General features: G+C 43.7%; 2 protein-coding genes across 5 annotated transcripts in view; both read left to right on the top strand.

Annotated features, from left to right (window-relative positions):
* Positions 1-17,395, top strand: part of LOC147034671 (lysosomal alpha-glucosidase-like) — a 191,777-nt gene that overhangs the window by 540 nt on the left and 173,842 nt on the right. For all 4 annotated transcript variants that reach the window (XM_085887024.1, XM_085887020.1, XM_085887010.1 and 1 more), the window contains exon 2: positions 6,387-6,642. In XM_085887024.1, coding sequence (XP_085743150.1) covers positions 6,393-6,642 — 250 coding nt within the window. In that variant the 5' untranslated portion in view covers positions 6,387-6,392. The remainder of the gene's footprint in view (positions 1-6,386; positions 6,643-17,395) is intronic.
* LOC147034672 (uncharacterized) overlaps positions 1-17,395 on the top strand; it is a 90,424-nt gene that overhangs the window by 63,878 nt on the left and 9,151 nt on the right. The window lies entirely within an intron of this gene.

The raw sequence follows: 17,395 nt of genomic DNA, 5'->3' as shown, positions 1-17,395 counted from the left end.
GCCCTCTCGGTTCCTTATTATGTCCGCCACTGAGGGTGAGGTTGGTTATGTTCTCTCACCCCCTTTCTGTCTGTCTGTCTGTTTGTGTGCCGGATATTCTCAAAAAAGTTGGAGACTGATTCGGCCGAAACTTGGTGGGCATGTTAGGTGTATGATGAGGAAGAACTGATTCGATTTTGCTGAAGATCTGGATCTGAATACGAGAATTATTTAATTTTTTTAAAGTGATTCTTCACCATTGAGAGATAGGGCCAAAAATGATATCGTGCTGTATGGCATCATGTTTCAAAAATGTACTGGGAATGATTATGTTGTCATGGATCAGGTATTATGTGGCAGAGGTATGCTATCGACTGAGTGCCCTTCTAGTTTTGTGTAGAGTGCTTCACGCAGCTGTCCAGTAAGTAAGGATGATGATTAGTGTCTACCAGGTCACAGTAGTGGAGTTTATTATTATTTTTTCTTTTTTCTTTTTTTCTTCTTTCTTCTTCCAGCAGAGCAGACATTGATAGGATCAGGGACCATAGCTTGAAGGTAAAAGGATGAGAGGAGAGTTTTAACGCAGGGGGCTTTCGTTTGAACTTTGAAGAGTGTCTTCATTGATGCAAAGAGGACCAATAGTCTCCCTGTGGAGGTTGTGGGTAGGTTTAAATAGGAATCGGATAGGTACCTTGATGCATTGTATATGGGGATATTGGCAGCACTTGTAGGTAGCTCGTGTGGGATGCGTGATAGATGCTGGGGTTGGTGCAGTGCAGGCATGATGGGCCAAAGTTCCTTGTGTGTACCAATAGTCAGACTAATTGCAGCAAAACTACCATATCAGCAGCACCCCTTGCCAACCCCAGAACCTGCTGTCCGTGATCTTGCCGGCTGAGGACTGGGTGCGGAACTTCTTCGTGATTGGAGATGCCCGGTGTTTTCACTACGATGACTCTGTCTTCGACTCGCGGTCCTAGTGGTGAACCCATGTCTCGTCAACAGTAACTAGCCGTGACAGACTGCTGGATCAACGTTGAAGAGTTTGAGTAACTCCTTACTGGACTCCATCGTTGCGATGTAGGGTTTTGAGTCACCCATCTAACAGAAACCTTCTACATGTGAAGCTGTTCATGGATAATGGTTTCCTTGCTTCTAATCAAAATGCCAAACTTTTAGAACCTTGATTCAGGGATCAGGCACCATCATACCTTCTACTGCAGAGATGTTACTCCAGCTCAACCTGGGGTCGTCCTTGAATCGTTTCTCTGCCATGTGCAAACTCCTTTGGCCATTGTGTTATTATATAATGAGAGGCATCCTCTTAACGCCGCAGCCATGTATCCATGGAATTGCTTTGCAGTGCATCCATCCTTGTTAGTACAGGCATTTTAGCAGAAATATTTGGTCAACCTCCCACAAATTGCAACAATAGCAAACTCAACAGATTTTGATTCCTGGATATGTCCTCAGTGACGGAAAAAAAGTCCTCAGGGATCCTCCGGGGGGGGGGGGGGGGAAGTCCTGAAATCATGGAAATCCAATATGGCCGCCACCTGGCTTCGGGGAAAATGAGCAAATTGTAAAGATTGATATTTTAATATGTAAATATGTTTTTCTGTATTCTAATTGTTTCTAGTTATGGTCAGTATATTTATATACAAGAACAATTATAAAAAAAGTGAAATGTATTGAGGGTAGAATAAAAAATTGTAGCTTTTTTTGTCCAAAAATGTCAGTTTTTTTGTCCTGAAAAAAAAAAAAAATTTACCTGATACTGATTTTGGCTCCTGGAAAAAAAAAAAAGAAACGTTGAAGACACAAGATGAAATCAAGTCTATGGCAATACAATATAATTATGTAAATCATTGAAACATGACAACATTCACAATTCCACTCGGGGCAATCACATCTGCCTGACGAAGGTTTCGAAATGAAAATGAAAATTCGCATTAAACTCAGAAACTACAACCATTATAAACTTATATACATGTTGAGAAAAATCAAGCGTATTAAAGTTAGAACTCGACAATGTCGTCATCATCCTCATCATTGTCACATGGAGTTTTTGTGCAGCCAGAGCCCCTGCAGTTTCCACAAGCTGGAGTGCACTCAATGTTGTGCTTCTTGCATGTGCATCTCATGGTGCTACATTCAGTCTGGCAGTTGCACTTAATGACACGTAACATCTTTTCAGGAGCTGGAGCTATTAATGTCTGAAGTGGCACAAAACCCTCGTCACACTTTTGCCAACCCCTGTCTGTGGAAGAAGTATGCAAGTCTGATGTCTTGAAACAAATCAAAGACCACCTTCAGAAGCATGCCGAGTCTGCAAAGATATCTTCTCGAACTTCAGCGCTCTGGGTTCAGTATATGGACATGCTCGACATTCTACGCAAATACATCCGGGCATCGCGCACTGGGAACTGGGCACTACATCCACAGGCCATCCAGGAAATGTTGCCTTACCTGGCAGCCTCGGGCCACAACCTGTATGCCAATTCTGCGAGGGTGTATCTGCAGCAGATGTCCAACCTCAAAACTCAACATCCCAATGTCCAACAACGTTTTGATGAGGGGTTCCATGTGGTTCGACGAAGTGATTGCCTGTGGGCAGGTCTTTCATCTGACCTGATCATCGAACAAGTTCTGATGAGAAGTTTGAAGACCAGCGGGGGGGGGGGGGGGGGCTCACACGAGGGCGAGGAATGACAGAGCAACAACGGCTGGTATGGCTACTATCAATGCCTACCTGTGCAGAAATACACCAGGCAATGCAGGAGCTCACAGGTGTGAACTACAACACTGGAGAGCAGAAGAAGGACATGACCAAGGCAAGACAATCTTGTGACTGGAAGGACACACTATCAGCTCTTCAGTATTTACAGGAACGGAATCAGTTCAGTAGTGATCCATGTCTGAGGAACATTGCCACTGGAGTTCATGCACACCCCACCGTTAACGTCGATACAGCACATGCTGTAGAAGCCAAAATATTGAAATCTATGGATGGGAAAACACCTGCCGAGTACACATGTAAGAGGAAAGACCAAGTTGTCACCCTCGGCATGAAGTCATCTGTCAAGATTGATGGAGAGCAAGTCCAGGTTGACCCACAACTCCTCTTCCAGAGACTGATCACTGTTACACAGACAGCAGAAGAACTGGAGTCTGCCTTCAAATATGAACTGTGCAGCTATCCACCAGCCCTCTTTGATTCCTCTCTTCAGCTCCGAGAAGCACACAAGCCAGTCTTTGCTAATGCCATCTGGAATCTTCTTGAATCCGATGTCCCAGCCGATATCCCCAATGATGGGCAACAGTATGTTTTGGATGGCGGGGCACTTGTTCAACGTATTCCATGGTCTCGTGGATCTACATACAGAGGCATATGCCACCAGTACACTGATTATGTAACGAAGAAGTACAGAGATGCCATAGTCGTGTTTGATAGTTATGAGAGTACCAACACGAAGGATATGACACACCAGAGACGGTCTAAAGGGAATGCTGGCATGACTGTGACATTTACAGCTGACATGCATCTGTCTCACAATGAAGAAGGAACAGTTTCTTGCCAATAGGCAGAATAAACAGCGATTCTTTTTTAAGTTGAGTGAAGAGCTTCAGAAGAAGAACTGTGAGACACACCATGCCTCAGGGGATGCTGATCTCCTGATTGTACTGAAGGCCGTGCAGTCTGCTACTGTCACCAACACTGTGCTAGTTGGTGATGACACAGACCACCTCATCGTCCTATGCTACCATGCAAGCTTAGAATCCCATGACCTCTTCTTTTGTCCCGAGCCAAAGAAGAACACGAAGAAGCCTCGCATTTGGAACATCAAGGCTACAAAGAAAATGATTGGTACAGACATATGCAAGCACATACTCTTTCTACATGCAGTTCTTGGGTGCCACACGACATCTCGTCTTCATGGGATTGGAAAGGGAGCTTCCCTCAAAGTTCAAAGCAAACAACACATTCTGTGAGCAGGCCAAGGTTTTTGATACATATCCAGCTTCCATATGTGATGTGGCAGATGCAGGAGAAAAAAACATTGGTGATAATCTACAACGGAAAGTCAACTGACACCCTGGACACCTCATCTACTGGTGAGCAGAAGAAGGACATGACCAAGGCAAGACAATCTCGTGACTGGAAGGACACACGATCAGCTCACAGGTGATCGCCTCGCGGTCTTAGGTGCCACTTCTTAGGTGGGTGGCTTGTCCCAGTACCAGTATCAGCAGTACTGGGACAAGGTGGCTTGGAGCTCCTCTCACGTGCAACCACAGACGTTACCACCAACATCAGAAGCAGCAAAGTATCACAGCCTGCGCGTGTATCTGCAAGTCCAAGAATGGAAGGGATGTGCAGATGAACTTCTTCTGACAGACTAGGGTTGGCAGAAGTGTGATGAGGGTTTTGTGCCACTTCAGATATCAATAGCTCCAGCTCCTGAAAAGATATTACGTGTCATTAGGTGCAACTGCCAGGCTGAATGTAGCACCATGAGATGCACATGCAAGAAGCACAACATTGAGTGCACTCCAGCTTGTGGAAACTGCAGGGGCTCTGGCTGCACAAAAACTCCATGTGACAATGATGAGGATGATGACGACATTGTCGAGTTCTAACTTTAATACGCTTGATTTTTCTCAACATGTATAGTAAGTTTATAATGGTTGTAGTTTCTGAGTTTAATGCGAATTTTCATTTTCATATTCATTTCGAAACCTTCGTCAGGCAGATGTGATTGCCCCGAGTGGAATTGTGAATTTTGTCATGTTTCAATGATTTACATAATTATATTGTACTGCCGTAGACTTGATTTTATCTTGTGTCTTCAACATTTCTTATTTTTTTGGGGACCAAAAATTGACATTTTTGGACAAAAAAGCTATAATTTTTTTTATTTTACCCTCAATACATTTCACTTTTTTATAATTATTCTTGTATATCAATATACTGACCATAACTAGAAACAATTAGAATGCAGAAAAACATATATTTACATATTAAAATATCAATCTTTACAATATTCTCATTTTCCCCGAAGCCGGGTGGCGGCCATATTGGATTTCCATGATTTCAGGACTTTTTCCCCCAGAGGATCCCTTCGGACTTTTTTTCTGTCACTGATGACATATCCAGGAATCAAAACCTGTTGAGTTTGCTTTTGTTGCAATTTGTGGGAGGTCATCTGACATTTTGACTACTATGTCCAAGCATTTGATCACTGCACATTGCTCAAGCTTAAAGTCTATCATTCAATGAATCTGAAAAGAACTAAGAGCATGAGTCATCCACAGATGGGACATGAAATTTGACAGGGATTTTAAGTACATATGAATTTGCAGCAGCAATAGGCATGGTGTATAAGTATGCGAATTGTAAAATCTTTTGCACCCTCCTCGTATCACAAGTTATCAGTTTTTTTTTTCTTCTTCTTCTTTTACGTTACCGCGGCCATCAAAGGTGGACGGAGGTTATGTTTCCAGCCTATTTGTCTGTTCTCTCTCTCTCTCTCTCTCTCTCTCTCTCTCTCTCTCTCTCTCTCTCTCTCTCTCTGTCTCTCTCTCTCTCTCTCTCTCTCTCTCTCTCTCTCTCTCTCTCTCTCTCTCTCTCTCTCTCTCTCTCTCTCTCTCTCTCTCTCTCTCTCTCTCTCTCTCTCTCTCTCTCTCTCTCTCTCTCTCTCTCTCTCTCTCTCTCTCTCTCTCTCTCTCTCTCTCTCTCTCTCTCTCTCTCTCTCTCTCTCTCTCTCTCTCTCTCTCTCTCTCTCTCTCTCTCTCTCTCTCTCTCTCTCTCTCTCTCTCTCTCTCTCTCTCTCTCTCTCTCTCTCTCTCTCTCTCTCTCTCTCTCTCTCTCTCTCTCTCTCTCTCTCTCTCTCTCTCTCTCTCTCTCTCTCTCTCTCTCTCTCTCTCTCTCTCTCTCTCTCTCAGCAGGATATCTCAAAAAGTTGTGGACAGGTTGGGTGGGTGGCTTGGATGAATTGATTTGATTTTGGTGAAGATCCTGATATGTATCTCGATTATGAGAATTTTAAAAAAAATTTTGCAAGTGATTCTTTACGATTGAGAGATGGGGTCAAAAACGATATATATAGCATGATACTTCAAAATGTTGTGGAAGGATTTGGACGAAACTTGGTGGATGACTTGGGTAGGTGACAAGAACAAGCCGATTAGGTTTTGGTTAAAGTCTGGAAGCAGATTCACCTTTTAGTGGGATACAAGACGTAAACACCTTTTAGTGGGATACAAGACGTAAACTGTTCATCCTGGTGGAGATATGCACTCCACTGAGTGCCGTTCTAGTAATATTTAGATTTATGCATCACCCTTGGTCATTGTAGTAAAGTACTGTTTTTACCTCTCCCTTCGGCCTTTTTTTTTCTCCATAGTTAACAATGAAAATCAGCCCCTTCTCCGATGATGAAGAGCGTTTGCTGCCCTGCACGATGCCATCACGCTCAAAATTACGGGCGCGTCCAAGAGACTTGTGCCGAAGCTCATTGGTACTCATCGCCTTCCTCTTAATGGCACTACTTGTTTTCAACCTTGCCAAGATGTTCTTGTCTGAAGCATTGTTTGATCTTTATGGAAGTCTAAACCCTTTTCCTGTGCCATTGCAAGATGCACAGCTCACTTCGTTGTCAGGCAAGTATCACTATTGACCCACAATTCCTATCGAGTACTGATTGCTGTTTGCTTTAAAATAGCATTTGTGGTTTAAATTCGATTGATAACAGGTTGCCTCGTTAAAAAAAACTTTTATTACCGGTGCCTTGTGTGTTGATCAAGCTTAGATGGTCACAATCATGATTTCATCCTTATTTTAAATAAATAATAATAATTTTTTTTTTTTAATTTAATGAAAGGTTTGTTGTCAGGCAACTATCCAGTGGATGGTATCGATATTATGACAAATCCTCTATGCTTGAGATGTGTTCCAAAAAACACTGAAGGACTGTGTGTGTGTGTGTGTGTGTGTGTGTGTGTGTGTGTGTGTGTGTGTGTGTGTGTGTGTGTGTGTGTGTGTGTGTGTGTGTGTGTGTGTGTGTGTGTGTGTGTGTGTGTGTGTGTGTGTGTGTGTGTGTGTGTGTGTGTGTGTCCATACCTCCAAAACCATAAAACCTAGCAGCCTGAACCGTTGCATGCATACCAAAGGAGCTCCAAAGGAGAGCATGAGTGAAAATTTGGTGTTTGGATAAATTAAAACACCCCTTTTGAAGATAATTAGCTTTATCATATGCCTCCCTCTTCCTCTGGGGTCTTAATTCACCATTTTTTGGGGGGGGGCTTGCTCTCGAGTCCCTTTATAGAGAGAGTAGCGACATATAGGGTCTGGAAAAATCTAGTCACGTGATTGTGTGGAGCCATTTTGAGTCCATCACGGACAGGATCGGACGCATATCGGTCAGCGTTTTAACATTCCCGTTGTACGCAGCATTCTCATTCGTGTTTTACATCGATTTTACGACAAAATGACAGGTTGTTGTGCCTTTGGGTGCACAAATAGAACAGAGAAGGGATTCAAGATGTAGAGATTTCCATCAGATGCTAAAAGACGGAAAATCTGGGAGAACAGAGTCAGTCGTGTTGGATGGAAAGCAACTTCTTCGTCGGTTCTCTGCCAGGTCAGTGTGATGGTGGTAATGGTCCCATATGCGTATAGTTGTGTGCTGCGAGTGAGACTGGCCTTTGCTTTGGCTTTCCAGGCTTGTTATCCATTGCTCGTGGATTAATTAGCACTTGAAGGGGAAGGCATCTTTATTTAAAATTAAGTTTGAGTTGGAGTCTTTGAGCTAGATCAATTAATATAGGGTCTAGATCATGTCTTCAAAGTCAAACTAAAGTCAAAACAAAGACAAATGAACGGAGAACGGATCCGGGCTAACTCAGCCCACGGGCTAACACGGCCCACTCTTCAAAGGCAGGGTTAGGATCAACACTCACCCTAATTCTGACCCTAACCCTAACCCTAAACCTGACCCTAAATCTAACCCTAAACCCTAACCCTAGCTTTTAAGAGTAGGTTATACCAAAGATTTAAAATCTATTGGTGTGGGTGTAGACTGCCAGATATCAGGATACTAAACAGGTGAACACCCCATAGAAGCATAGAAGGGAGCCCATCTAACTTCTGAGTGTAGAATGGTTGGGACTGGCTTTTACCTTCGGTTTATGTTATTAACATTATTTCAAAACTTTCTGTCCACTGTGAGAGAGAGAAAGAGAGAGAAAGAGAGAGAGAGAAAGAGAGAGAAAGAGAGAGAAAGAGAGGGTCGGGTGGGGTGGGCTAATCTATTTTTGGTGGGATTAATATATGATCGGCAACATGCAGCAAAGTTTAGATTAATAATTTAAATATGAAAATTAAACAAACACAAATATATACCCACACACAATAAACATGGTCAAACAACTGCAGAAATACAAAGATAACTCAACATTGTATTGTACATGTACATGTATAAGCAGGGAGGTGAGAGTTCGAGTCTCGCTCTCGCCTCCCTGGAATTAAAATGAGGCTGAAATAAGCAGCAGGTGTACTTGTCTAGTTCATTCCTTCTTTGTCAGATTCTAAATGTCTGTGACTGTTGAATCACAACCAGCTCTGTGAATTTCTTCTTTATCATATGGCTCTGAGTTGTCATTAATCTTCTATTTTGTCATCTTCACATAATTTGTTCATTATTATCAACATGGAAAAGACCATTCCCATCTCTCATACATAGAGAACATTATGGAATACACGGTTCAATGCACTAGTGCCATACGGCGGCTCCGCACACGCACCGCACTGAATGGACTCAAAATGGCGTCAAATCGTTAGTTGTTGCTACTCTCTCTATAAAGGGACTCGAGCTTGCTCAATAATGCCTCGACTTGGAACGGACCGCAACAATTTCTTAATGATAGTTTTCTTCTTTTTTTCTCTTTTTTTTTTTTCCACTTTCCTTACTCATATCAGCAAATGCCTGATCATCACACTTCCGACTCGCTGGATCCATTGCATTGCTTATAAATACCTGGAGACACCAGCATTTGTGGCTTTATTTCATTTCTGCACATGCCATACCCTCTAGAATCTCTCAAACTAAGCAGAATTGAAAAATTTAAGCTCCAGAATTGAACTTTGCAGCAGTTCCGACTGCTAAAACAGTGTTCATTTGTCCAATTCGGACATAGCTTGCTATTTCGGACGTCTCCGGGAGGTGTTTAATATGACGGATCAGCGATCGCTAATTGCTTGTCAAGCCTGCCATTCCTTGTCAGCCGTTTCATTGGAGTGCTTAAGCTACTTGTTTAGCATGCTACAATATTTGCACCGTCACATTCTGTATATCGCTTGATTTGAACAAAGTTCACGGGACACTCGTCCGCCTTAGGCCCTGCGTTGTTCTGTGGTGCATCGGCTGTTGGCTGGCTCGCTGAAAATGTGCAATTTTATTTTACACCAAGTTTTCCCTTTTTGTATGATCTCTTTTTCATTGTATGACCCGTCACTTTGGCATACATAAATATATTTATATATACAAAATTCAACATTTAGTTTTTAAAGGTTTTTCTTCAAACGTTTCTTGGAGTGCTTGGTGAAGCCACTTGGCACACACGCGCTCTTCAAGCTTTGTTGGCGAAACCGCAGTTCGATACTGTAGTTGCGAAGGCAAAATAAATTAGATGATCACAATGAGTGAAAAAAATGTTTTTGGTTGTGAATCGCCATATTACTGCAGGATAGCCGAGAGGTATGCACGCTCGCTTTAAGCTGTCTAGCCTGGGATGGAATCCTGATCCAGCTATAAACTGTCATACAGGTGTTCCACAGGCAGGGTGATTCATCAATGTGTGTGCCGTTATCCGGATGAACGTTAAACTGGGTGTCACATCTGCCGGACCCCCCCCCGCCCCTCCCTCTTTCTCAACCCTTTGCCTCTCTCACCCCTATCCCATCCCTCCCTCTCCCTTCCACCGCTCCACCTGCTTCCCCCCTTCCCCCCAATTAAGGGGACTGTTAAGGACTGATGGTTTAGTGTTGAATTTAAAACTGTTTCCCCATAGGAATCATATTTTAGTGAGTCAACCGGAAGGGTGCGAAGGTCGCTGCATGTGAGAGCATGCATGCAGGCCTTTGTCAGGTAGATAACGTGGGTTTTTAAATGCTCCTGAATGGTTTTACATAAAACCTGGCAGTTGAAAAGAAAATGTTGCTGTTTGGGCGTGGTTTATCACCCCTCACTTCCCTTTCCATAATGCTGCCTTGCATTCTCTTGCCATCACGCTGCCTTCCCTTACTTACCTTCCCTTACTTCCCTTCTCATCACACTCCCTTCCCTTCCCATCATGCTGCCTTCCCTTCCCTTCCCATCATGCTGCCTTCCCTTCCCTTCCCATCATGCTGCCTTCCCTTCCCATCATGCTGCCTTCCCTTCCCATCACGCTGCCTTCCCTTCCCATCACGCTGCCTTTCCTTCCCTTCCCATTCATGCTGCCTTCCCTTGCCTTCCCATTCACACTGCCTTCCCATCCCATTCACGCTGCCTTCCCATCCCATTCACGCTGCCTTCCCATCCCATTCACGCTGCCTTCCCATCCCATTCACGCTGCCTTCCCATCCCATTCACGCTGCCTTCCCATCCCATTCACGCTGCCTTCCCATCCCATTCACGCTGCCTTCCCATCCCATTCACGCTGCCTTCCCTTCCCATTCACGCTGCCTTCCCTTCCCATTCACGCTGCCTTCCCTTCCCATTCACGCTGCCTTCCCTTCCCATTCACGCTGCCTTCCCTTCCCTTCCCATTCACGCTGCCTTCCCTTCCCTTCCCATTCACGCTGCCTTCCCTTCCCTTCCCATTCACGCTGCCTTCCCTTCCCTTCCCATTCACGCTGCCTTCCCATCTCCACCCCACGTTGACATCTCCGGCGGTCTTTGCGTGCTGTCTGAACGTTCCCCATTTTGTACAATCCTGTACTGTTCCTGTCCCACCCCCCCCCTTTTCTCCACAAGTCCCACTACCAAACGCAATTCGAGAACCCCTCCCCTCATGCTTACCTCCTCCCAAACCCAAATCCCCACCTCACTTCCCCCCCACCTCCTCTCGCTCTCCCATCCTCCTCGTTCCCACTCCCCCTTCCCAGAGTGTTTAGCGCATTTAGTGAGGCGTTGCTCTCCACACCCCCCCCGTTCCTAAGTCCCCTCTCTCGCAGCTACCCGTCCTCTTTCCCCACGTCCCTGCTCCACCCCTCACATCCCTCCCTCTTCTCTCCCTCTTTTTATCCCCCCCTCCCCTTAATATTTCCATAAGCAAAGCGCTGGGTTGTAATGCAGTGTGTGTGCTTCCTCAATACCTCCATAGCCATAAAACCAAGCAGCCTGAAACTTTGCATGCATACAAAGAAAACTCCAAGGAAGTGCAATAGTGAACATTGGGTGTTTGGGTTAATTAAAACACCCCTTTTGAAGATATAATTAACGACCTTATTTAATTGTGTCCATCAAGCGATCCTTGGGACCTCGTTCTCTGGTGTCTGAAAGCGTTTCCTGGGTAACCTTGCTGCGGTCTGAAGCCGCCATGTTTTTTGGCGTGCTCAACTATACCTTGACTTGGAACAAGCCACAACGATTTCTTAATGATAAAGTTTATTTTTCACTTTCCTCACTCGTATCGAATGCCTGTTCATCATAGCTATGAATCGCTGTATACATCACTTTTGTAAGTACTATAACTTTTCAAATTAGGAGCTAGGAGACAATTCTTGCATGACATGAGACTATTTTCCATGATCTACTCTCATGGGCTAATTAAAGTTTATCATCGAAATATTTCGCTTTTTAGGATCGGATATCATCCGGACTAAATTGTCAATCTGTTGTGATATCTGATCATTTAAAGAAATAATGAGTCATAACTAAGCTGATAGCCTTGATTGCTTAAAGTAAATAGGTATATGTTCCCTCCGTCATTCATACACAAGAAAATGTGACATTTCCAAAGCATTAAACTCATCTTTTTCAACTGTTTGGAGAATTATATTGAGTGAACCAAAAATTTAGGAACACGCCAAAATTAACTAGTTTCATTGAGCTGCATGATTTAATGTATTCACTGCTGGACCTCATGCTCTGCCCCCCCCAGAGAGACTGTCTATCCTCAACATCTGCCAGATCTGTGTCAATATTTTCGGAGGTTTCGCGAGGTGCTCCATTGGTAATCAAAGCAAATCTGGTAAAAAACAGACATTTCACAAAAAAGTTATGTTTGCGTGGACACCGAACCGATGTACCACGCGACATGTGCCCAGGCGAGCAGGCAAAATGGCGGATTTTTGGCAATGTTTATTTAATGGGTGATTGAACTTTGTGATATTTCCAAGGTTGTTCTGCATTAAGCAGCAAATCTTTTGTGGATGAAGTCATTTTTTGAATGAATTCATTTTATTTCATCAACTGCTGCATGCTTAGTGAAGACGGGCTTTAAAGTTAAAGTGATCCTACATGATATGCAGCGACAGCCTGGCCGACCGTTCCTTATCAACCATTTAATTGCAGTGCTTGAATGAGTTCTCAAGTCACTTGTTGAGTGCTCATTGTCGATCGTGGTACTGCGCTACATCATTGTGAGTGAACTGTTCACTCTCTGCGGACGCTTTTGCCCCGCCACGTCACCCTGAGCGAGTGGTTCGTGCTCCGTCTGAGCGATTGGTTCGTGCTCCGTCACCCAATTTCTGAGCTTTTTGTTGTATTAACGTGTTTTCTAAATTACCAAGCCAATTTTTTTTCCCACCCGTCACACACAGCTGTTTATAAAGAATAATGTTTGTGAACATATCTCTTCACAAATTAAAAATTCCTTAAAACCGAACGTTATGAATAAATATTGGATTCCATTGTTAGTCCACAAATTAAATTTATTATATATAATTTTTTTTTTCGATGTATTGTCTAATTGTATAGTTGGATTGAGGTGCTATTTCGATCTTCTGATTCGTTTCTTAACCCTTTCCATCCCGATATCCGGATGGGATGCAATGATTATGCAACATGACCAACGATTAAGTGGTACGTCCATTGTTGGATTTCCCCCCCCCCCCATTACCCTTCCTCCTACAGTATATGAACTTCACGGAAAATACCAAAGTACCGCCTTTACGTTGCATGAAGTAAAGACTCAATTCTGCTACACACACATACACAACCTGATGATGTCAGTTCATCATGCATTCATTCAGGGACTAGTGACATAACCAAAATTACACTTGGTGACTTACCTAAAAAAAACTGATCACTGTAGATGGTTGTCTTCAAGTACAGGTTCGACGCAACCATGTTTCTGTGCCTGCTGATTTCTTCATTGTGCCTTCTGGAACACCTATACTCGGCATGGACCACTTCACTGCTCTCGGATTGAACATTGTTCATGGATTTGTTCTTTCTGTGCATCAAACATCAGCTTGGCAGACTTCTAATCCGAATGTCACTGGAATTCTAAGCTGTGCAAAAGGATGACTACACAGAGTGAAGATGAGGCCCAATGTGGTGCCAATCCAGCAGAAGCTTCGCCGTTTACCTTTTGCTGTCTGAGATGCTGTCTCGCAAGAAGTGTGACCGCTTGAAGAAGCAGGTATCATTGAGAGAATTGACTCTTCCGAATGGGTTTCACCTTTTGTTACGCATAAGAAAACAGGAGGTATATGACTGTGTGTGGATCTTCGTGAACCCAATAAGGCGATCCTAATAGACTGTCATCCACTCCCACATATTGAGGAGGTATTCGCAGAATTTCGGGGAGCGAGAATGTTCTCTCTATTTTGAGTGCATACGATCAAGTGCCCTTGCATGAGGAAAGCAGAGACTTACAGCTTTCATAACACACGAGGGACTTTTCCGTTTTTGCCGTGTTCCTTGTGGTCTTGCTTCTGTTCCCTGTGCATAAGAGCGAATGATGTCACAGTTCTTAGCTGGCCAGGAAGGCATCTGGTGTTACCGAGATGACATAATTGTGTGTGCTTCATCTCCTGAGAAACATGAGGAACCTCTTCAAGTTGTTTTGAATCGTATTTGTCAAGCAGGCTTAAAACTGCATTGTGACAAATGTCATTTCAGGAAGGCTGAACTTTCTTTTCTGGGTTACGTGATCTCAGAAAAGGGCATGAGCCCAAAAACCGAACATGTGGTGGCAGTAAAGCACCACCCCCAAAAGATGCATCTGCCCTGCGTTCTTTTCTGGGTTTGACTTCTTGGTACTCCAAATTCATTCCAAATTATGCGACAGTCGTGGAGCCACTTCGTACCTTACTGCGCAAGGATGCTGACTTCTCCTGGACTGAGGCTGCGCACACTCAATTTGAAAGGGTAAAAAAATTGATTCCTAACAGCCCTGTCCTTGCTTTGTTTGACCCGACTCTAACCACCATTGTGACCACAGACTCGTCTGATTATGGACTTGGAGCAGTGCTCACTCAACTTCATGAGGACTTCACAGAGGAAACAGTAGCATTTGCCTCATGAACGCTCACACAATGCGAACACAAGTACTCTACAGTAGAGAAGGAAGCACTCGCCTGTGTCGAGGCAACTGAGAAATGCTGTATTTACCTGTGGGGTCAGAAATTTATCTGCATACAGACCACAGTCCACTGACCACTGTCTTCGAAAGGTCTTGGTTGAGCTGGAATGAGAATTGCACGCTGGTCTACACACTTACTGTCATTTAACTACAAAATTGTGTACAAACCTGGCCATCAAAATGTGACTGCAGACTTTATCGCAGTTACCACTCCCCACGACAGAGCTTTACCACAAACCGGATGTAGAAATGGTGGCTTTAGTGTCCTGTTACTACGCTGCTGTACCTGTGGAACAATTCAAGGAAACTTGCAATAGATGCCCTATTCTACAGAAGGTGCGAGGCTATGTCTCCAGAGGATGGCCTTGCAATGCGAAGGGCATTGATCCAAATGTACGTCCCTACTTTCGCATTCGGAATGAACTGTCTGTGCAGGAGGATTACTTGATTCAGGGCACTCACCATGTCATAGTGCCGACAGAACTTCAACCCAAGTGAATCCAGCTTGCCCATGATACGCATCAAGGTATTGTAATGACTAAACAAAGGCTGTGTGACCTCCACTGGTGGCCAGGGATGGACTCCCAAGTGGAAGTTGCCATCAAGTCGTGTGTTGCTTGCCAAATGCATGATAAAAAGCCATCACTCGGGTTCCACCTTTTGCAACCAGTTCCGCTTCCCAATGCTGCTTGGAAAGAGCTTGCCATTGATGTAGTGGAACCACTTGCTAACGGCCAAATGGACTGTCACCATGCCATTACCTTAATTGATTACTTCAGCAAATGGCTACAAGTAGCCTTTACCTCCCATGTAATATCTGCTACAGTTATCAAGTTCCTGACTACAGCATTGTCGTGAAGGAAATCCATGGGAACTTAACTCTGACAATCGATCTCAGTTTGTTTCAACTGAGTTTGAAACATTCCTGCAGGAAGGAAACGTCAAACACTGCCGTAGTTCTATCTATTACCCCCAAGCCAACAGGGAGATAGAGCACTTCAACAGAGTGTTTAAGGACTGTTTAGATTCGGCAAATCTTGAAGGGAAGCCCTGTAAATCATTCGTAGCTGACTTCTTGCAAACGTATCGAGCTACAAGACATGCAACAACTCATCAGACCCCTGCAGAACTTCTACATGGACGTACATTGCACACCAAGTTGTACGTTGGGGATTGTCAAATCGGCGTACTTGCAGCAAGACTCGAGGATGTTAGGTGCTGATTTGATTCTCTCATGGGCTTCTCGAGCCCACGACATGCCCACCATTGCTCGTGGTTTCAGGCTGTTATTGGTGGTTTTGGCAGTCTTTCCTTCAGCACACAGTCGGGGGTGTGAATTTGCCATCCTCGTGGGGAAATTTGCCTGGCTCGTGCAGCCAGTTGTTGGCAGTTAATTTCAGAATAAAGAAAAGCATGTAGCTAAATTACAAGGGGATGATTTAAGGAGGGAGGGTTCGGGGGTGTTTAGATGCATGTGGAGGAGAGGGTTTACGATTATCTCCGCCAAAAACTTTACCATGTGACCTGTTTTTTTTGTTGTTTTTTTTTTTTTTTACATGGAATCCCCACACTTGTGCTGGGCATGCATTAATGGGATAACTAGTCTTCGATTTTGATTCGATTTTTGATAACTGGAAGAATTTATTTGATTTTGGTGAAGATCTGGATACAAGAAGTATTTAATTTTTAAAGTGAATCTTCACCATTGAGAGATCGGGCCAAAAACGATATAGTACTGTACAGCATGATATTTCAAAAATGTATTGGACCCGATATATGTTGTCGTGGATCAGACATTACGTGGTGGAGGTATGCGCTCCACCGAGTGCCCTTTTAGTTTATGTAGTTATGTTTATGGAAAAGGGGGTGATTGTTATATTTTGACCTTTGATGCCATGCATGTTCACACATCTTCTAGAAATTCTACCCCATATTAAATATGTGTTTCTTGGGTAAGATGTCATTAATACTGCCCATGAGTAATTTGCATTTCTCTGATTTAGACATGAGCTAGGTTAAGGTGTCCAATCCATTTGTTATCTGATGTCAAATTGGGTGGAGCTGCTCATAGAGGGGACAGCACGGCAGTTTTTTAATTTAATTTAATTTTAAATTAACATTTCCTCTAAATATTAATGTAAAATCAGATAATACATTTTTACTTGCTCTCAAAACATTTACCATCTTCAGAACATCTATCTATAATTCCAGCAGTGTGTGTGTGTGTGTGTGTGTGTGTGTGTGTGTGTGTGTGTGTGTGTGTGTGTGTGTGTGTGTGTGTGTGTGTGTGTGTGTGTGTGTGTGTGTGTGTGTGTGTGTGTGTGTGTGTGTGAGTGACCGCTGTTTCTCGACAACCTCTGGTCCGATCTAATTGAAACTTTCCAGGTATATTGCTGGGGACCTGAGGTTGTGCCTTTTCTAGGTTTGATATTAATCGGACAAGTGCTTCCCAAGTTATGGCCATTTTTTTAACCAAACCAATGGGAAGACACGTTGCGTGGGCGTGGCCGATGGGGAAGGGAAGCACAGCCACGTTCCCCATTACGGGTTACAACGTACGGGCTTCCAGAGAGTGATGACTTCGTGTATTCTAATAATTTCTCGATTTCTTGTGCGCATTTATAGATAAACAGAATGGCCCAAGTTATGATCTTTTCATATTAGAAGGTGTATAAATTTCGGGAACATCAGAGTGCTGGTATGCTCTGAACCAGGAAGTAATTTTTTTTCTCTCTCTTCTCTTCTCTTTTTGTTTTTCCTTGCCACGACATTGCGAAAAGGTAAAATACGTTGGCGCTAATTGAATAATTGGGTATTAAAAATAAATTGCGAATAATCG

This window comes from Eptatretus burgeri, chromosome 1 (genome assembly GCF_056783735.1).
Source record: "Eptatretus burgeri isolate ZD-2024b chromosome 1, Ebu_testis_v1, whole genome shotgun sequence".
Classification (NCBI taxonomy): domain Eukaryota; kingdom Metazoa; phylum Chordata; class Myxini; order Myxiniformes; family Myxinidae; genus Eptatretus; species Eptatretus burgeri.
The sequence above is the reverse complement of the archived record's forward strand: the minus strand, read 5'-3'. Positions and strand labels throughout refer to the sequence as shown.